At 57.5% G+C, this 20,088-nt stretch overlaps 1 protein-coding gene across 7 annotated transcripts in view; it reads right to left on the bottom strand.

Moving 5' to 3' along the window:
• Positions 1-19,364, bottom strand: part of PAQR5 (progestin and adipoQ receptor family member 5) — a 73,804-nt gene extending 54,440 nt beyond the window's left edge. For 2 of the 7 annotated variants that reach the window (XM_078448816.2, XM_078448813.2), the window contains exon 1: positions 3,699-3,830. Coding sequence is in view for 1 of the 7 variants with exons in the window: in XM_060618157.3 (XP_060474140.3) it covers positions 19,225-19,349 (125 nt within the window). In the remaining 6 variants the exon portion in view is untranslated. Of the gene's footprint in view, positions 1-3,698; positions 3,831-6,428; positions 6,511-7,127; positions 7,218-16,284; positions 16,428-19,224 lie in introns of those variants that run through there. The other 5 variants (XM_060618157.3, XM_078448815.2, XM_078448817.2 and 2 more) reach the window with 5 other exon arrangements.
• Positions 19,365-20,088: the final 724 nt, after the last annotated feature.

The raw sequence follows: 20,088 nt of genomic DNA on the forward strand, positions 1-20,088 counted from the left end.
GAAGTCAGGGGTCCGGACAGGGGCCTGGCAAACCTCTTTCACATTAAGTCCCAAACTCAGCCGTGCATCCAAATAACCCAGGGGTTGTTGCTGGAAACACAGAACAGACTAGGCTGAGCCCATCTCGGGCTTTTGGAGTCAGAATCCTCGGGTGGGGGGGGGGGGGCAGCCCGGAGACCCGCCGGGGTATTAAGCTCCAGTGCCGACTCCCAGGCACGGCCCCATCCTGGGACAACTGTCCACCTCCACGCGGCCTAGATCCAGTCGGGAGACAAAACACTCAGAGCCCAAAGTGAGCAGAAGTACGGGGAGCTGGGGACCAGTGTCCACAGGAGAAGGTGGAAAGTGTGCGGGTGGAAAGTGCGTGCTCAGTGAGCAGGTGCCCATGACTCAGCCCCTGCTGGGCAGAGTAGGAGAAATTACGGCTGCCCTCGAAGAGACCCCTTCTTTCTGAGGACACGTTTCATAATATTTTGAGGGATCGATATAGGAAGGAAGGAGACAGACTTCTCTGAGGGGCCACCCGCCTCCCGGATACACCCCCCTGGGGATTCACAGCTACCTCGAAGGCCACACATCCACACTCGAATCGTCATCTGACCACCCCCCACGCCTCTCTGTGCGCACGGCTCCCTCCGCAGGCAGATGGCCTGGAAAATTCTATCTCCCCTTCAGCGTCCACCTGAGCCCCTCAGACGCCAGGCCCTCACCTCCCATCTGCCCTGGGCCTCCTCTGCCAGTCCTGCTGCACGGGTGCTCCGGGGACAGCAGTCCAGGAGGGAGCGCTACCCAGCACTACCCAGGGAACACAGCCCCCGGGTGCCAGGCAAATGGTCAGGGGCAGCAAGGAGACAGGGAAGTGTGACCTGGCAGACGGAAGAGCGTCGCAGGGACTGGGCAGGGCGATGGGGAGGTGGCTGGCGCGTGCCCAAACCCTCAGCTGAGACCAGACGACGCTGAGGGTCAGAGAAGGACAGAGGGCCCAGCCAGGAAAGGGTATGGCTTCTACGTGGCCCCATAGCCACTGAGGAGCTCAGATAGGCAGGAGCCTCGGTCACACGCAGTCGTTCCCATCGGTGATGTGGGAGTCAGACGCACCTGGCTTTGAGCCCCGGAGCCTCTCCGGGCCTCACTCTCCTCCTCTGTAAAATGGGGATGATGTTGATTCGAAGTCCCTCGGTCTATTCCAAGCCCTTATGGGCAGTGTATGCTCCACTGGGCTTTGACCCTATGCTCCTGGGGGCGGGGGCACTTTCACAACCCCCAGAGTGACTACCTCTCCGGCCCGGTTCGGGCTTGGTGCACAGCAGGGGTTCAGTGGTGCCCCCGAATTTATGCCGACCCGACGGAGGACGTTCCTCCTCCGGCCTGCCGTGGGCTACAAGGTAGATTGCAAAGCTGACCTTCCTTCCTCCTCACTGGAACGTTATTTTTCCTGCTAACCCCACATCCTAGCCAATACATTTCACAATATTTGAATACGGTGGATTCAGAGCCCCACGGGCTGACCTGTGCCACAGGTCCTTATTCTAGCATTGTTAAGCACAGGCTTTTTTCAAGGGCCGAGGCAAAATGCATTCGTCAAAAGCCCCTGAAAATGGGAATAAGAGGTCCTTCCAGATCAGCCCCCACAACCGTGCAGTCAGCGCTCGGGACGGTGGAAACGGCAACCCCCCACCTTCTCTGGACTTCCGCTGCTGGACCGCCTCTGAGGCCCCAGCTGGCCTGCACCCCTGCCCTCAGGTCTGCCCAGAACCCAACTGGGCCACTAGAGTCCGCAGCGAGGAACCGGAGAGCTGGTGACGGTGGGAAGGGGGGGATTCTGGCTGCGTCTGTCCCTGACCCCGGCCATCCCTCCCTGCTCCCAAAAGCCCCTGCAGCCACTGGTTGGTGTTGAAAATGATTCGCTTTCCCCGGGGGGAGTGAGGTGGGGGGGGGGGGACACCAGGCCTCTACGTGAACAGTGAGAAGAAAACGATCATTTTCGTGCTTCAGACACGTCTCCCCTGCACATGTCCCCACGGCGTCCCACAGAGCACCGTGAAGCAGCAAGCCCCGTCGAAAGGTCTCTCTTGCTTCTTGGCCCAGGGATGTCACACTGGGCTGCATCTGTGTGAGGAGGTAGAAAAGCGGTCGCCTCAACACCGTGAATTTCACCATTACAGATTCATTTGTTTGGACTTTGAAGGAAGGGCCGAAGGTACATTCCAGGACACCGGGGAGAGGGGGAGGTGGCACCGGGATTAGCTGAGATTATGGGAGGAAATTTCCGTCCCCTCACTTTCCACACAGAGGCCCAGATCCTCCTCCCGGAGCAAAGTGAGTCCGCTTCCACAGGCACCGGGCAGCAGCTGGCGCTCATGGGGGAGAAATCAGGGCAGAGAACCCGCGCGCGTTAGGGCCCATCTCAAACGGTTTCCGGGAAGACGCCAAGGGCAAGGAGTCCAAACACCTGGTGCACGTCTGACTGAGCTGTCCCTGGGAGGCCCAAGGGACCCTGCACACGCCGCGTGTCCTGCCTGTGCCTCAGTTTCCTCATCCCAGCATGAGAAAACGGGAGGCAGCCTACCTGCCTGCAGCAGCAGGTGCCTGGTTTGCGGTGCTGAAGGCACAAAGCGCTTTTGCTCACCCGCTGCAGGGACAATGTCACCCACAGAGGCCTGTCCTCCTCACGCCCTGGAGCCCAAACAAAGCCGGCTGTAATGGAACGAGGCCCACCTTATCAGGAGGGGTGCTTTTCCTTTGAAAGTCAAATCTGAGGCCTTGGGACAATGAAGCGTGGGTGTTCCCACACAGCACACCCAGGCAGGCGGGGTGGAGGCCCATCTGGCCCAGCCTGGCCCAAGAGCCCCCCCAACCCATCCCCGCTGCTCCCCCCACCCCCCGCCCTGGGGAATTCACTTCCTCAGACCCCTCTTCTGCTCTTTTCAGAGTCTTAAGAAAACCCTGAGGACGGCAAGCAAAGGCATCCAAAGGGCAAAATTTCTCTAGAAGAGATGCCCGGTGTGAAACCCGGACCCAGAGACGTCGGCCGCTTACCCAGGATCACACAGCACGGTGGTCCTAGGGTAAGTCCCGAAGCCCCCAGGCTTGCTGAGCAACATTCCAATGCTCAAGCATCAGCTGGACTCAGGGAACTTGTCCAGGAGGACAGGGATTAAGCCAAGCCTGACTGCAGGGAGGAGGGAGGAGGGGGGAGGGCAGCAGGGCTCTCACTTTCTCCCTCCCACATCCTCTCCCCAGCTTCATGGTTAAGCCAAATGTTTCATCCTCCTTCACACAATTTCCTTCTTTCTTTTCTCTTTTTTTTTTATCACTGCCATTTTTTTTTTGGTTTGTAAACCATCGGTCAGGTTCTAGAGAGGATGTGTCCCCAAAACATCCGAGAAACGAACTACTAACATCCCACATTTCAGCTGCAGCTCCCCACCCCTACTTTCAAAAGGATCTCCCCGCCCCCCACAAGGCATCAGGGAGCCCCGATCTGGGGACACACTTGCTCCCTGCCCTGGGGGCATCCCAAGGACACTTCAGCCTCACGGAAGGGCAAGGTCACTGAGCCCATCCCCGCCCATCTAGCTTGAGGGCGCCCCAGGGCTCCCCTGCAAGCAGCGGGGACCCAGCACCGCCCCCACCGCTGTTGACAGAGCCCGTGGGGACTCTGCTGCCTCCCGTCCCCTCCCATCCCAGCGGCTCACCTGTTGCCCCCAGGGAAGCCATCACCATCCTCCTGCCATCCTCCTGCCCCTCGACCTCCCCCATGGACAGCTGGCCCGCGGACTGCGAGAACCAGGGGCCTCCTCCCCAGACCTCCTTTCCCCTCCTTTCCTCTCCACACCTTTTCCACACCCACTGTCTGCTTGAGCTCTTCCTCTTTCAAGAAGTCTGCTCTGCCAACCACAGCCCAGCTGGCTTCCCTTTATCCTCCGCGCTGGCGCTGGTGGCTGGGCCTGCACAGCATGTTGGTGAATCATTACACGGTGTCGTTCCTGGGGAGGCAAAGCAAACACGGCAGCATTCTAAGACCCACGGCACACGGCCCAGTTCAGAGTTCATAAGAGCTAGATAAGCACTCGGTGAATACGACATTATTTCCCCACAAATTCCACTCTCAAAAAGGTAAATAATTCCCTGGGCGACAATAAAGAAATCGCAAGGTAGCATGAGTAATCGCCGGCTGTGTGCGTGTGTTTGTGTGTGAACTCCAGACTCGCTCACCCGGAGCGCACAGGCCCGGGACCTAGGCCCACGTGATCGGAACAGACAACCCCCCCCCCCCCGCCACCCTCCCCGAAAAGACTCCGCGTGGTGTGCCGCAGCGTGGATCGGCGAGGGCCCCCCCAGCTCCAGCACAGCAATGTCATCGCCAAACGTTCCACCATTAACACCCCGCTCGCCATGGTTCGAAGGCTATTTGGTCTTTAAGAATGCTTCTCCCAATTCAGATGCCACTCTGCGGCTCAAAACCCGCTGGCATCTGAGCCCGAGGGAGGCTCTGGAAGAGAGGAGGGGGGTGTTCACGGGGGAGACAGAAAACACCACGCTGGTGGAGGCTCTCTTGAGACAGGAGGGGAAACAGGGCCGCTGTGTAAGCAGCTGAAGGGTGGGAGCAGGGTGCCCGTGTGGGGCTGGTGGTTGCAAGCTGGGGGAGTGAAGGCGGGGAGGTGAATTCATCCATGGATGGGTGGTGTTAACGTGCCATCAAAAAGGTAAGGGGGCGCCTGGCTGGCTCAGTCGGTTGGGCGTCCGACTTCGGCTCAGGTCACGATCTCACGGTTCGTGAGTTCGAGCCCCGAGTCGGGCTCTGTGCTGACAGCTCGGAGCCTGGAGCCTGCTGCGGATGCTGTGTCTCCCTCTCTCTCTCTCTGCCCCTCCCCTGCTTACACTCTGTCTCTCTGTCTCTTAAAAATAAATAAACGTTAAAAAAAAAAAAAAAGGGTAAGGTGCAGGGAGGCCGCTGTCTTCCTGGGAGTTGGGTTGGTCCTGATGTGGGGTTAGACCACCTGTCACTGTTTAGACTCACCATCAGAAGCAGCCCCACCCTGAGCCCCCACAGGGAGCTCACACAAAGTCAAAGTAGTCTTGGGAATTTAAAAAAAAAACCCACTTTCAACAAGTATCCCCAGGACCCACCCTGCATCTTGGACCCTATCACGTACCTCTTCTCCCCCTTAGACCTGCCCCCCTCTCCTATCTTCTTCAGCCTCACTTTGGACCTCTGCCCACCCTCCTCCACCTCCACGGCCCTGTGCCTCCTAATCTGTACCCCTGCCATCCCCACCGCAGAGGCCTCTCCTCATCTCCAGGCCACTTCCTCCAGGAAGCCTCCCCCTCCCCCCGGACAGCCTGCTTATTTAACCACCCACACTGTGACAGTTTTGGAGCCTCACTGGGACCGGCAGTCGACAAACCCTCATACTCTGTCCCTGTCCAGGGCCACTGTTGTCTCAACTGAACGCATAGGGTTTTAACGTATGGAAGTGACCGAGGGACACGCGGAGAAGCTAATGCCCTTGAAAGAAGATTTTTATTACTTACATTTCCCGAGAGGGAGCGTGTTACACCTCCCAGGGCCACATGGAAAAGCACCCGTGTTGGTCAGGGGGCAGAAAGGAATGAGGGGAAGACACAGGCCACTGCCTTTATTAGGGTTTCCATGGGGAAGGCAAGGCAGGGCAGGATGACTAGCTTAGGGTTGGCTAGTTTGAACAGCTCAGGCGGGCTCTGGGGCACAGGGGCTGTCCCCAGTTGTCTGGTCCCTGGCCCCGGGTGGTTCAGGGCAGGGGACGTTATGTGGCGTGTAAGAGTGAGATAAGGAAGACTCCAGATCACAGGCAAGATATAAACAACTGGGACCGTTAGTCTAAGAAAGCACATGATGCATCCACTTGCCTCCCGGCATCTAGCTGAGTTTCCAGTGTTTTTTAATCAACTGCTCTCTGGCTAACACCATCACTCTCCTGCCCAGCTAGCTTTCTGATTCCTCGTCAACACAACCCCATCCCTGGACTAACTGCAGACTCCTCCCTCCCTCTGCCCGTTACACAACAGAGAGGACTTTCCCACCCGGGAACTCACCCCAATGCTTCCTCAGGGACCTCCCCACCAGGGACCCACCACTCAGTTGACTCTCTCCCTCGGCATGCATAATTGTTAAAAACATAAATAAAATAAAAAGCAGCGACAGCCAAAAACTTCTTGATCAACTGTGGGGGAAACACTTGTAATTGATCTTCCAGACAAAACACTAGTTTCCTTCATATATAAAGATCGCCTCCAATTCAATAAGAAAAAGACCAACCACCTGAGAGAAAGGAGGCAAAATATATGAAAGGACAGTTCACGGTAAAGAAAACACAAGTGGCTCTCAGGTCGGTGAACACAGCCAAGAATTGCAAATTAAAACTCTATTGAGAAACTATTTTTACCTTCCACGTTGGCAAATGTCAGCAAGTTTGGTAACACTTCACGTAAGAGGGCATGGGACCAGAGCACCCTCATCCACCGCTGGAGTGTATCTTTCTAAACTTTTATGGAGAGCGGTCTGCTGATATCTTTCAAAATCCAAACACACACCCTTCCGGCCCTTCAATTCCTCTCCTGAGGCTTTATCCCACATGAACCGCCTACACTGCAAAATGACTAGATGACAAGGCAATTCAGTGGGACGTTGTTTGTGACACCCCAAAACCAGGAGATTCATCAAATAAATGTGCGACATCCATGCAGTGGCACATTCTACAGCCTTGAACACTCGAGGGACCAATCTGGAAGCATCCCAAGAGAGCTAAGTGGGGAAACAACAAATGAAGGGCACCCGTGGGCCACCCTTTGGGGGAGAATGAATCGATACACGTTTTTACTGATTCGTCCCAGAACCGTCTCTGGAAGGGTACGTAGGAAGCTGGTGAAGCTGCTTCCAGGAAGGGGAGTGCGCTAGGAGGCCAAGGGAGACGGGAGACAGAGACTTTTCACGGGAAGTCTCTGCAATTTACAATTTTTTCGGCACCACGTACGTTTACTTTCTAAGAAAAAAAGGCGGGGCGGGGGAAGGGTGGGCAACAAGCGGATGAAATAAACAGAACAAAACCTTCCCTGACCCGCCTCCCTTTCTGGCTTCCTCTCACCTCCACAGAGGTGTCTGTACCTCTGTTTCTCCAGACACGCCGGCTGCCTCTGTTCCCTCCTGCCCCGCTGCCTCAGCCAGACCTGCCCCAGGGCACCGGGCTCCTTGATTTCTGGTCTCCGACTCCAGTGGTCACTCCGGCCCCACCGACCTCACAGCGGCCTCGCTCTCCTCCCCGACTCTCCCCCGCACCAGGCACCACGGTTTTTTTTCTGCTCCCTCTCTGGGAGCTCCTCCCCAGTCTCTACATGGTGGAGCTCGCTTCCAGGTCCGTTCGCTCTCCCTGGGCTGCCTCGTCCACCCCAGGGCTTCACTCATCATAGGTATGCATGTAACTCCCAGACGTGTACCTCTGGCCAGACCTCTCTTCTGAGCTCAGGGCCCCACCTGGAAGCCTCCCAGGGGGCTCCAACCCAAAATGCCCAAACGTCACTCGCCAGCCTCCAACAGTTCCATCCCGCGCATCCGGGAGGCTCCCTGGCCTGTGCTCCCTCCCAAGCACCCCAAGGGTCTGGCCCCTCTCCCCACCTCCACCATGCCTCCCCTGGTTGGTCTCCCTTCACGCTCTTCCCCACGTCAGGGCCTGAGCACACACTGTCACCTAAGCCCGGAGTACTCTCCCCCGCTCCCCACGTATGTTTCATCTTGATTAATTCTTACATATCTTCTAGAGGGTGGATTAACATCATTCCTGCAAGAAGCGTCTCCCGGCCTCCGGACCGACGGATGTCAACTGAAGGTGATTTCTGTCCCACCAGGGGACATCGGGCGGTGTCTGGGAGACATTTTTGGGTGTCACAAATGGGCCGGGAGTGTGTGTGGCTACTGGCACCCAATGGGCAGAGGCCAGGGATGCTCCTGAACGTCCCACAAGGCACGAGACAGCCCCCCCACGACGCGGGATGACCTGGCCCAGAATGGCAGTAGCTTTGAGGTGAGAGACCCTGACCTGGACTAAATCATGGACCCGTGACACCCTTTCAGTACACGCTCTACTTCCACTGGGGATCGCCCACCCCGAATGTGATTCCATGCGTAACTGTGCAAAGATATTGGCCGAGTTCCATTTCCTAAGCTTTGGAGGATGCATAAGTGAATTACACTTACCGGCTCACGGTATGTGATACGTAACCGGCTCACGTTTATCTATCCCCCACCCCCAGGACCCAGCCCCAAGCGCAGAGACTGATGGTGTGGATTGGTATGACGCACTCAGGGCGGGGCGGACCCGGACCAGGCAGGGGTGGCGTCCTGGCCTCCGGCTCTTCTGGGCCCTCTGTGCCACCCCAAGGTCGCCCCTTCCGTGTGGTCCCACCGCTCTGCACCCCACTCCGACCCTCGTCCCCACCCCAGGGGTCCTAAGAGACCGTTCCAGGCCATCGGGCCCCAGCTTGCCCCTTGGTCATCTTGCCAAACAGGCCACTCCCCTGTCAGCTGACCCAGGCAGGAGCGGGCACCTTGGTTCACCCAGCCGCCGAAGCAGGTCCACCCTTAGACCTGCTCCCTCCATGCACACCAGCCACCCGGCTTCAGCGGTACCCAGTTTTGACCCACCTGGCCCTCGCCTTAAGCGTCTTTCCCTCCCAGTCCGCCCATGACACGACCCGCACGGACATCCTTCTGGCTGGTATCACTTCCCGATTAAAACCCCCTTCAGCGCCTCTTATGGCCCGTAGCCAGGAGCCCAAGTTCGCCAGCCTGGTCCACCTACCTTTCGCGGTCCACGACCCTCTCCACGGCCCCCTCGCCAGCCACACCCGGCTTCAGCAAGCACACGCACCACTGTGCTTCACGGCACGGGTTGGCCCTTCCTTCCCCTGCCCTGCGCTCCCCCGCCTCTCCTCTACCTGGATGCTTGGATATCCCGTGTTCACCGTTAACATCCACTTCTGACCTCTTCCTCACCAGTACGGCGACGCCTCAAAAGGTTAACCGCAGAATTTCCATCGGACCCGGCAATTCTGCTGCTGGGAATATATACAGAAGAACTGGGAGCGGGGACCCAAACGGATTATCTGCACACCCACGTTCATGGCTATACTACTGGCAATGGCCAAAAGGCAGCAGCAACCCAAATGTCCACCAACAGGTGAATGGAGGAAGAAAATGTGGTATATACTTAACGGTGGAATGCTATTCAGCCTTTATTTTTTTTAATTATCTTTAATGTTTACTTATTTTTGAGAGAGAGAGAGAGAGAGAGAGGGAGAGAGACAGAGCACGAACAGGGGAGGGGCAGAGAGAGAGGGAGACACAGAAGCTGAAGCAGGTTCCGGGCTCTGAGCTGTCAGCACAGAGCCCGACGTGGGGCTCGAACCCGCAAACCGTGGGATCGCGACCAGAGCCGAAGTCTGGCGCTTAACCTACTGAGCCACCCAGGCGCCCTGCTATTTGGCCTTTATAGGGAAGGAAATTCTGATGCACCTAATGAACTTTAAAACATGATGCTAAGTGAAGAACCCAGATGGGGGGCTCACATGGCGTGTGATCCTGCTTACACGTGGGACCTAGAACGGTCCGATTCACAGAGGCAGAAAGAACAGTGGCAACCAGGGGCTGCGGGATGGCGGGGACGGGGAGTTAGTGTTTAACGGGTTTAGACTTTCAGTTAATATTCAGTGGGTACAGAGTTTATAGGGCACACCTGTGGCTCTGCAATTAAGTACTGAATCTTTGTCCTCTCGGACCGATGGTGGGGGTTCCTGAGGTTAAGCCCCATGTCCGGCTCCCTGCTGACAGCGGGAGACTGGGATTCTCTCTTTCCCTCTCTCTCTCTCCACCCCTCCCCCCCACTCTCACTCCCTTTCTCTCTCTCAAACTAAATAAGCTGTTAAATAAAAATAGTAATAACATTGTTGTGCACACTTGAAAGCTGTCAAGAGCAGCTCATAAAAGTCAACCTTGGGGGCATCGCGGTTTGTGAGTTCGAGCCCCGTGTCGGGCTCTGTGCCGACAGCTCGGAGCCTGGAGCCCGCTTCGGATTCTGTGTCTCCTCTCTCTCTCTCTCGAAAATATTAAACATTAAGGAAAAAAAATATTTTAAGTCAACTTTGTATGGGGACAGATGGTGATCCCCTCGCAGTGTATGCTAATATCAAATCATTATGTTGTAAACCTGAAATCAACATGTTAAACATCAGTTACACCTCAGTAAAAAAAATTAAAGGAAAAGAATGAATAACCCAAACGAATCATCTGGGTTAATGCTTTCCCAAATCTCACAGCCTGCTGTACCCAGAACAATGACTTACTTCCAGGATTCACTGACAAACCCCTTCCACCCCTGGAGGAGACACATTTTCGCCCTTCCATCAGGCAATGAGGTCAGAAGGGGCTTCTGTGGACAAAGTTAATAAACAGCTAACTTGGGAGGAATAAACAAAATAAAGCCAGGGCTGGGTCAGTGCAGGCGTGTGTGGCCCTTGTGTCTGACACCACTGGGTTGCATCCCGGCCCCCCACCCCCACCCCCCGGCTGCCCACTGGCTGGGCTGATTCACTTCCTGTGTCCTCTCAGGGGCAGGCAGCCAGAGAGGGGACAGGGGACTGTGGACCAGAAGCTGAACCCTTAGGGCACGCAGAGACTATTAGTCACTGGCTGGAGGGCTTCCGACCTTAGTGCTCATGGGGACCACAGGCCTGCCCCCTCCCATCACCTTCTTATGTAAGCCAAGGTCTGGAAGGCAGAGTGAACTTGGCCTTGGGGCTCAGCAAGAGGCAGTGGCCCAGAGCCTCCCTTTTCCTCATAGCTCACGTCGCACCCTACAAGCCCTTGGAGCCCCCATCCCCAGGCCCCCCGTTCATGCACTGTCCATATTTATAAAATAGGGGCTGGAAAAGAGAAATGTGTCCCTAGTCATCAAGGTGTCTTCAACCAGAGACCCCCTGGGGTTCTCCACCGGAGAGGATTTTGCCTCCGGGACATTTAGCAACATCTGGAGACATCGTTGGTTGCCAAGAAGGAAGTGACAGGTGGCCCCGGCACCTGGCATCCGAGGGGTAGAAGCCAAGGTTGCTGCTAAGCATCCCGCGACGCACAGGGCGGCCCCCACCCCCACAACAAAGACCTGTCCTGCTCCCAGACATCACTAGCGCTGAGGTGAGAAACCCTGATCTAAGCCAAGCTGTTTTTTACCGATGAGGCCCACCCAGGAAGGGACAGGGCCAAAGTCACACCGTGATATAGTATCAGAATTAGCACCCATGGTTCCCCACCAGCCACAGCAGCCTTGAGCTCCCAAGAGTGCAGTGACCAACTCAAAGATTGGTAGTGGGCTGGCAGAGTGGCCCGATTTAGGACCACGCGACCTAGAAGCCCAGGGTGGCTGGGCTCTGGGCCTTTGACAGGCTCCCAATCACTTCTACCGCGGTCAGCCTGGCCAGGGGGCTCCCGAATAACTGAAGGGGAAAAAACGTCTCATGGGCGATGGTGTGCTCAGGCAAAACGCGGGCTTGAGGCCTAGGCAAAATTCACCACTCACACCCCGCAGAGCACACTGGGGGTGGTCAGGGCCACAAGTGAGGCCAATCCTGTGAAACAAACCCTGCCTTAGAGGACACGGCAAGGGCAGGAGTTACAGCTTGGGTCACTGCTCTGGGACACGCTGCCTTTTCTCCCAGACACTAAAAACGGCTGTGTCTCTTGCACCTGTTGGCCCCTCGCTGCCACCTGCATAATTTCAAAATAATGTCTAGAGTCACCCTGTCCTTTTCCCCAAGCAACCAGCCCCAGGTCTCCAGGTACCGGGGTGCAGGCCAAGGCCTCAGAGCTGACTGTGCAACCCCATCGTTGAAGAAGGGCTGACTCATGCTATGTCACAATAGGCGAACTTTTCCATTCACTGTTGCTGGAAGCCACCGAACTTGTAGTGATGGGGGCGATAAAGAGAAGGCCAGGGGTCAGGAATGCATAAGCTATGTCTCGGGTCAGGGTCTCGCCTGCTCCAGGGGAAGGGAGCCCGTAGGGAGCAGTTGGGGAGCAAGGAGGGGGGGACCACAGTGGCCCGGGACACAGGAGGAGTCACCATTATGGATTCACTTCTTCAGGCAAAGCATTTTCTTTGTCCGCCCTCCCCCCCATCTCCCGGTCCCCTTCCTCCCCAATTTTTTCCAAACAGCTGATAAACTCGTAAACACGTACATTCCTAGAGGCACAACTTCTGGGTGTCTCCCCCAACACCAAGGCATAGGGGCATTCCCGCTCTGCATCTGGCAAACCACAATGAGAACGGAAAAGGATCTGGGGGTCAAGAGCAGGGCTCGGGGGAAACAGCCAAAGCTCCCCAAGGCGGGTGCTGGCCACCCTCGCGTCCAGGCTCTCTGTCCCATCTGTGTGGCCTGCTGGGTCGTACAGAGGCAGCACGGCCGAAAGGCTACGGCCGTCCAGGGTACCTCTGGCCCCCCTCTCCCTCTGCCCAAGTGTTATCTTGGGCAAAGTTACACCACCGCTCTGGGCCTCAGTCTCCACATCTGTCAAATGCAGACGACCCGGGTTTCAACGTCACGGAGTTATTGTAAAGATTAACCGATTCGTGCAGAGAGGTTAGAACACGGCCTGGCAAACAGCTAACAATTACTGAATGCTTATGACTGGTATTAAAATGCAACAATCACCCCTCCAAGCCATCGGGGAAGAAGGCAGGAGCCATATTTCCTGTGAGTGTGAAGAGGAAATGCCTCCAGGGACCTCACCTCCCACCTATGGCCCTACTAGCTTCCTCCAGAAGTCATCTTTGTCCCATCTCTTCTCCTCCAATTGACTCCACAGGGGCCCAGAGTTTTGCCTTGAGACACAGATAAAATTCCTTTGCTGAAGATGGCAGCTGAAAGAACGATGGGGCGGGGCCAAAGCCGCTTGGTGTGTGTGTGTGTAGGTGTGTTCCATATTTTCTATTGCATAGAAAGTTCCGGCTTCTACTCTAGATAATTCTTGGACCTCCACTCCACCCCCACCCTCGAGCTTCTCCATCCTGCTTGTCCCTGCACTGGGGTAGTTCTTGGGTCCTCCAAGGAAACCACTCTGATCAGATTCCTAAGTGAGGTCTCAGAGCCCCAAGCCTTCCCCAGGGCCTTGGGCAGAATAATGTCCTCACTCTTCCCAGCCCACACATCTGGTCACACCTTCTCAGACTGGTTTGTTAACCTTGGCCCATGATCTGAAGCTCCATCCTTCCCCCCAGGGCTGCCTGGGGACCTGGCTCTGGTCCTCCTCCTTGGTTCTCCAGTGTCCCAGGGAATTTTAAAAGACTGCCTGGAAAGGCCACTGTTTTCACCACTAACTGAGGAACTTCCCACCTCTGGAGAGCAGCACTGGGAGTTTTCTTTGGGGGATGGGAGTCTAAAGGGGAGCACTCCTCCCTGGCTCTCTCAGTTCGCGGGGTGGCCATGCGTTCTGCCTGGGAGCTGCCTCTCTGGGTGACCTGAAGCTTCTTGCCAAGGCAGCTCTCAAGCACCGCGAGCAACCAGGTGCAGGGGGCAGAGACCCAGCTTTGAACGAACTTGAGTTCCATCAAGAAGAACTCCAGCTCTGCCTCCAACAGGTCACTCTGGGCCTCAGTCTCCCCGTGAGGAGAGGAGGGGTGGGCTGAATGTGTTCATTTATTCAACACATATTTAACTAAGCACCCATTACACACAAGCCACGGCGCCGATCCCCGGCGGCAGAGCCGTGACTAAAACCGACAGAAAGCCCTGCCTTCACGGCCCTGATATTCTAACCGGGAAGACAGATGATAAACGAGATAGAAAAGGAAACGAGACAGGATGTTTGCTGATAGGGAAAATACAGCACGGAGTGGGTAGAAGGGATACGGCCTCTAAGGCCATTCCAGCTGAGAAACTCCGGGTCTCAACCTCTTCCCCTATTGGGTTCTGGTTAAGACCCAGGAACTGGCAGAGGCCTCCTCCAGGGAAGAGAACTGACCAACTCTGGCTGTGCGGGCCTGTCCTGAGGGCAAAGGGGACACCTGGGCCGGCTGAGGAGTCCAGGGCTATAGGGCTCCTGGCAGGGCCTCAAAAGTCTTCAGGGCCCTGCCAGGGAAAGGCCTACACCCCCTGCCATGCTTCCCCACTTGACCGTGGCCTAGAATGAGCCAGACACTGACCACCTCCTCCTCTAGGGGCTCTCAGACCCCTCCGGTCCCTCCTCCTGCAGCCTCCCCTGTATGGTAGAATGTTCTCTCTGCTTACATAAGGATGGGGGGAAGGATTTAAAAAAATCCAATTTTAGCACCTTCTCTTCCTGTAGAGACTGTTTTTGATCGGTGGCTACTTCCTGTGAACCTACTGTATGCTCAGGATAAGACCAGCTCTCTGAGGGAGACCAAAGATGTGTGATCGCTTCCCAGATGTATTCACAGGCCACGTGGGGAGCTCAGGCTAACACACATACACAGGAGGAAATCACCATCATCTCTTACAGTTTGCTTGGAAGCTTACAGAGCCCTCTGGACCGCTCACTCATAAAACCACGCAGACTCTACTGTCCCCGTGTTACAAATGAGGAGACTGAGGCATGCACCATCTCTGCTCTCCATCCATGGTTGCCCCATGAATGGGTAAGGAGAAGGAGGAGGCAAAGGGTCAAGTTTCCAACGAGATTTCCTGGAAGGCTGGGTAGGACTCCAGTGCAAATGGGACAGAGGCCTCGGTCTCCGAGGGCAGGGCGAAGCCAGGCACATAACTTACCTCCCTTGGGCCTGACAAGTGGATCCAGGGTAAAGGCAAAGCCTACCTGTCTGGAAAAGCACAGGGGATTATGGATGCGCTCGCTGGTTTATAAAGCATCAAACCGCCCCAAGTGGGTGTCAAGGACCCTCGGTGGCAGGAGGCACCTTTCCAGTCCAAAGGAAAGAATCTCTGCCCTTCGAGGTTGATTCAGTCCGTTCCTGTTGGGCAGCCTCCGGGAGCCACGAAACTATGGCTACGGCAGTGAACAAAACAGGTGCCTGCCTCCCGCAGTCCTGGAGCTTAGCAAGGAGCTGGCTCTCTCTTGAGGAGCCGCCTGACCGGATTTTACTTCTTCTTGGAGGTGCCCTTTCCTGGCCTACCCCTTCCAGAAGAACCTCCAAGGAAGAGGGGAGGAGGGGGAGAAGAAAGGAACCCCTGCTGAGTCAGAGGCAAAGAGCACCAACCACCTGGCTCTAGGAGACTGGTTTGAAGCTCAGATCTACCATATTTCGCCCCCCCCCCAAATGACTTAGCCTGTTTGAGACTCCTCCTCCCCCCCCCCAACCCCCCACCCCAACCTTGCTAATGGGATAAGACCTACTACCTCGCTGGTTTATTGTAGGGGGGGAAATGAAATCAGCGACGCGTCCATGCTAGTGATGTTAGCTCTTACTCTGATCCACGGACCTCCCTCATCTGTTCTCTCGGGTTCTGCGTGGAAAGGGGCATCTTTCACCCCCGTCCTCACACTGAGCTGGGCGTCCTCGCCGCCTTGGCTGCACGAAGCCCATTCTGCTCAGGTCCGCAAGGGTCACAGAGCTCTAGACCTAGCTAGGCCCCTGCCGGGCTGGTGGGGGAGGGGGGGGTTGGGGACGCCACCCTCCCTCCTGCTCTCAACTCCTCCGACTGGGGCTTGGGGAGTGCTTGGGGGGAGCCAAGGATGCCCAGCCGGGCGGCGGCCTGCCGGAAGACAGGACAGAAGCCGGGATGCCCTGGTGGCTGGGCACCCACCGCAACAGGGCCCAGCCGCCCCCCACCCCGGGCAAGGGACGCCCCCTCACCCGCACCCCGCCTGGCGCGGCCGGCTCTCCCGTCGTGGGTCTGGCCCCCGGGCGGCGGGAAGCGCGAATGTAAACATCCCTCCAGAATTCGCCAACTCCGCAGTCCCCATCCGAGGACTCTGCTCAGGGGCTCGGGGACGGGCGGGGAGGGGCGCAAACGCCCAGGGGACTGAGAGATGGGACGCGCGAGAGGGCCGGCGTCCCCAGGTGTCCGCGGAGACCCGGCGCGCCCGCCCCAGCTCCGCTCGGGCTCCCCGCGCGGGGACGTGCGGGGCCGCGGATGCCTGTCGCCGCCGCCCGGGGCGCGGCGGTCCCGGCGCAAACTTTCCTTCCGAGAGCGGCCCTCGGCGACCTCGGCGGGCCGCGGGCAGCGCGGGGGCGACGGCGGGGTGCGCGTGGACCCCAGGCGCGGGGTCCCGCCCTCGGTTACCTGGGTTCCGAGGGGCGCCGGCGTCCCGCGAAGGGGGCGCAGGGACGCGGCACCGGCAGGCCGGACACCGGGACGCTCCTCCGGGGCCGCTGTGGCCCCCAGACACGCGGGCGCTGCACCTGGCCCGGCCGGTCGGCGCGCCTACCCCGTGGGTCCCGCCCCCGGTCCCCTCCCGCCCGGGGCGGGGCGCGCAGGCCCCGGGGAGGAGCCGAGGGCAGGGGGGAGGGCAGGGGGCACCGCGGGGGCACCCCTCTCCGCGCGGCCCGCACAGAACCACGTGCCACCGACGCCGGACTCGGTGACCTCCCGAGCGGCGCCCACCGCTCGCCCCGCCTGAGATGCCACCGAAGCCGTGCGCCAGGTGGAGTCGCGTGTAGGCCCCCGTCGCCCGCCGGACCCCTCTGCACGCTCCACCGCGCGCACCCCCACTCCCGGGGGCCGAGGGCTGGGAGCCTGCCCTTCAGAAGAATGCACGGGGTGGAGCACAGAGAAGGAAAAAAACAACCGGGTACCCGCAGCCCCACCCCACCATGATCTCTCCCCACCCCTGGCTGTTCTTGGCCTTGGCCAAGCTCCACCGGCTCTCTCCGGAATGCCCCTGCCCAAGGGAGCTTTGCCACCCTCTCCCGTTCCCCAGGACTCCATTTCCCAGGCCTGGAAGGGGCTGGGCCTGGACTTCTGCCACTCAGTGGACACAGCAGAAAGAGTCACAGGGGGACACAGGGGACAAAGAAGAAACAGCCACCCAGACTGTGTGGCTACTCCCAGGTGCTGAAGGAACAAGTTGTAGGTTGTTCCTGCCTGCCCCCCCTCCCCCAACTCTCCTAGAGGAATTCTGGAAAATGCACCCTTTGGACAAAGCTTCCAGAATGAAATGGGGGGCGGGGTCGACCTTCCTTGCCTGCCCAGGTTGTCTGAGCTCTTTTTTCTGCCTGCCTTGCCTTGTTTGTTACATGTGCAGACACAGTGGAAGGAGCACAGGACCAGGAGTCCAGAGGCCTCCATTTAGCTCTGTGGCCTTGGGAGGGTCTCTAGCTCTTCCTGAGCCTCAGTTTCCCCATTTGCCGTGAGTTAATGATCTCTCAGGCCCTTTTTATGGATCCTCAATGGTACTATTGGGCATCTTGCTTAGGTTGGCCTGCAGCTGTGCATCACATAAAGAAGTGTGTGCACGTGCGTGTGTCTCGCTTGTCCTTTCAGATGTAAGTTCTTGGAGGGAAGGGACAAGGCCATACAAACAGGAAGCCGTGCTGTGCAAACCAGAGCTTGACAGGAGTGGGGGGCATGGAGTGGATCCCAGTCCCAGCTTATGCTGAACTCAGAGTGGCCTTGTAATCCCTGCTTTGCCTTCACGAGGGTTTGGGGGACTGAGATTTGAGACGTGGAGCCCTTTGCGGGGGAGGCAAGGCCCCGGGCGGTGTCCTTTCTGATGTCATCTTTATTTTTTAATGTTTATTTATTTTTGAGAGAGACAGAGCACAAGCAGGGGAGGGGCAGAGAGAGAGGGAGACACAGAATCGGAAGCAGGCTCCAGGCTCTGAGCAAGCTGTCAGCACAGAGCCTGACGTGGGGCCCGAACCCACGATCTGTGAGATCATGACCTGAGCTGAAATCGGACGCTTAACCCACTCAGCCACCCAGGTGCCCCATAACATCATCTTTAGATGCCCGGGACAGTGATGGGCTTTGGAGGCAGAATAGGGCGTGAGGTGTTTAAAGCCAAATGCTGGCCTGGCCCCCAGCCTGCAGAAGCTGTTGGCACGCACAAGGCAGGCACACAGCCCACCGCTGAGCAGAGACAGCCAGTGCCCCACCGGACTCCTGCCCACCGCAGGCCTTTTTGTGTGCACCTTGGGGACTGAAGAGGGACGACTAAGTGGCTCCCGGAACCTAAAGGAGTGTGGTCAGTGGATCTTGGCCAAACACCTGGTCACCAGGGGCCACAGCCCCCACCTCTGCTGCTGGGAGACGAAAGCCTAGCTGAGTGGTTAAACAGGAACCCTCTGGAGAGGGCTGTGGAGCAAGGAGAGGCTGCTGGGGAGAAGGGGGGAGCAGAGGAGAGGGTGCTGGAGTCCCAGGGAGGGTCTGGAAAGCTGGGCTGGGATCGGTCGACCTTGGGGGATTTTGAGGCCACACCGGTTGGGAGATAGGGGCACGGGGCGTTTCTGGAGAGACCCGGACCGCAAATTACCCAACGAGGCAGCCGATGATATGTCAGGAGAGGCAGCGAGGTGACATGGAAAGAGCACCAGGAGTCAGGCAGCCTGGATGCAAACGGCCTTGAGCAGCTGTTTCTTTATCTGCGAGCGGGGATCGGAATCCTGTTCCTCGTAGGGTTAGCGTGGTGACCACAGAATGCATTTGGAAGTGCTTTGGGCGCAGGAGTGCTGCGTGAATTAAATATTCAGGCTTTGCAGTTTCTTCTCAAGGGCCTCAGCGAACATTTGTGGGACCGGCCCAGCAGGGGGACAGGCACTACGTGTCCTCGTGGCCATGGGAGGTGGACCACGGAAGGGTGTGGGGGGATGTCTGCAGTGGTCCGAGGGACCGAGGAGGGGTGGGGGAAATGGAGAGCATCGCTCAGAAATGTCAGTTCTCTTTGGGGACACCTTTATAACACAATGCAAATATCCTTTTTGGGCAGAGCCACCCCCCCATCCATATGACGCAGAATCAACCATTTCTCCCTCTTGCCCTCGCTGCCCCCTGGGCGTGCAGGGTGCCAGGTGTCGGAAGTACTTTTCCCAGCCAGGAGCCCACTCCTCAGGGGGCTCACCAGCTCCTCCCGGGTGGCCCCAGACGGTCTGTCCCCTTTGTCCAGAGGGCTTTATCTGACAGCAAGAACTGTGCACCCCAAACATAGCAGGACTCGGGAGCCTCATGCATCCTTAGCTCTCTTGCACCCAACGCTCAGCCCTCAAGTTCTCTCCCTCCTCTTACCTCCCCTGCGATGGAGTCTTCAGGCCAGGCTTCCTGCTCCACTTTGCGGATGAGAAAACGGAGGCCGGGAGAGGGGCCAGCGCTTGCCCGACAGTGCCTCTGACGAGGCTCTTCCCTTGCTGCATCGGGGCTGGAAGTATTAGCCTCATTTCACAGGAGAAGAAGTCGCCGCTCAGGGGGAGTACATGGTTGACAGAAAGGCCTTCTCTCACTATCCTGGGGGCTAGAAGTCTCCAATCGCTACGTCAGCAGGGCCACGCCCTTCGAAATTTCCATAGGAGAGTGAGTCCTGGTCTCTTCCAGCTTCTGTGGGCTCCGGGCGTGCTTGGCTTGCGGGGGCGTGACTCCAATCACGCTCCCTTCTCCTCCGTGTCTCTCTGGGTCCTCTCCTGTTTGTATGAGGACTCCAGTCCCTGGGTCCAGGACGATCTCGTCTAAAGATCCTTAATTACAACTACAAAGGCCCTTGTTCCCAAATACCTTCACAGTCCCAGGGACTGGAGGTTAGGGCATGGCATTATCTTTTTAGGGGACACCATTCAGCCCAGTTCGGTGTTTTTCCTCCTAAGGGTAGCACCTCGTGGTCTCCCAGTGTCGTACCTCATCTCAGCTGCCTGGGAGAGGCCTCCCTCAGCCTCCTCCCCCACCTGGCTGTTTAAGGAGGAGACAGGCTAAGGCCACTTGGGGGCCTTGCTGGGGCAGTGAGTTGGGGGACTCCCCTTCCTCTGACTTCCTGTCCCAGCACCTCCCAGTCTGACCATGGCTGTTTCAGTAGCACCCTTTGTGTCCTTTTCTCTAACACCTTTCCATCATGGGGTACTTATGGGAAAGACTCCCTTCAAGGGGGATGTTCTCCCTGCCTTC

The sequence above is a fragment of the Panthera onca genome, chromosome B3 (genome assembly GCF_046562875.1).
Source record: "Panthera onca isolate mPanOnc1 chromosome B3, mPanOnc1 haplotype 2, whole genome shotgun sequence".
NCBI classification, from domain to species: domain Eukaryota; kingdom Metazoa; phylum Chordata; class Mammalia; order Carnivora; family Felidae; genus Panthera; species Panthera onca.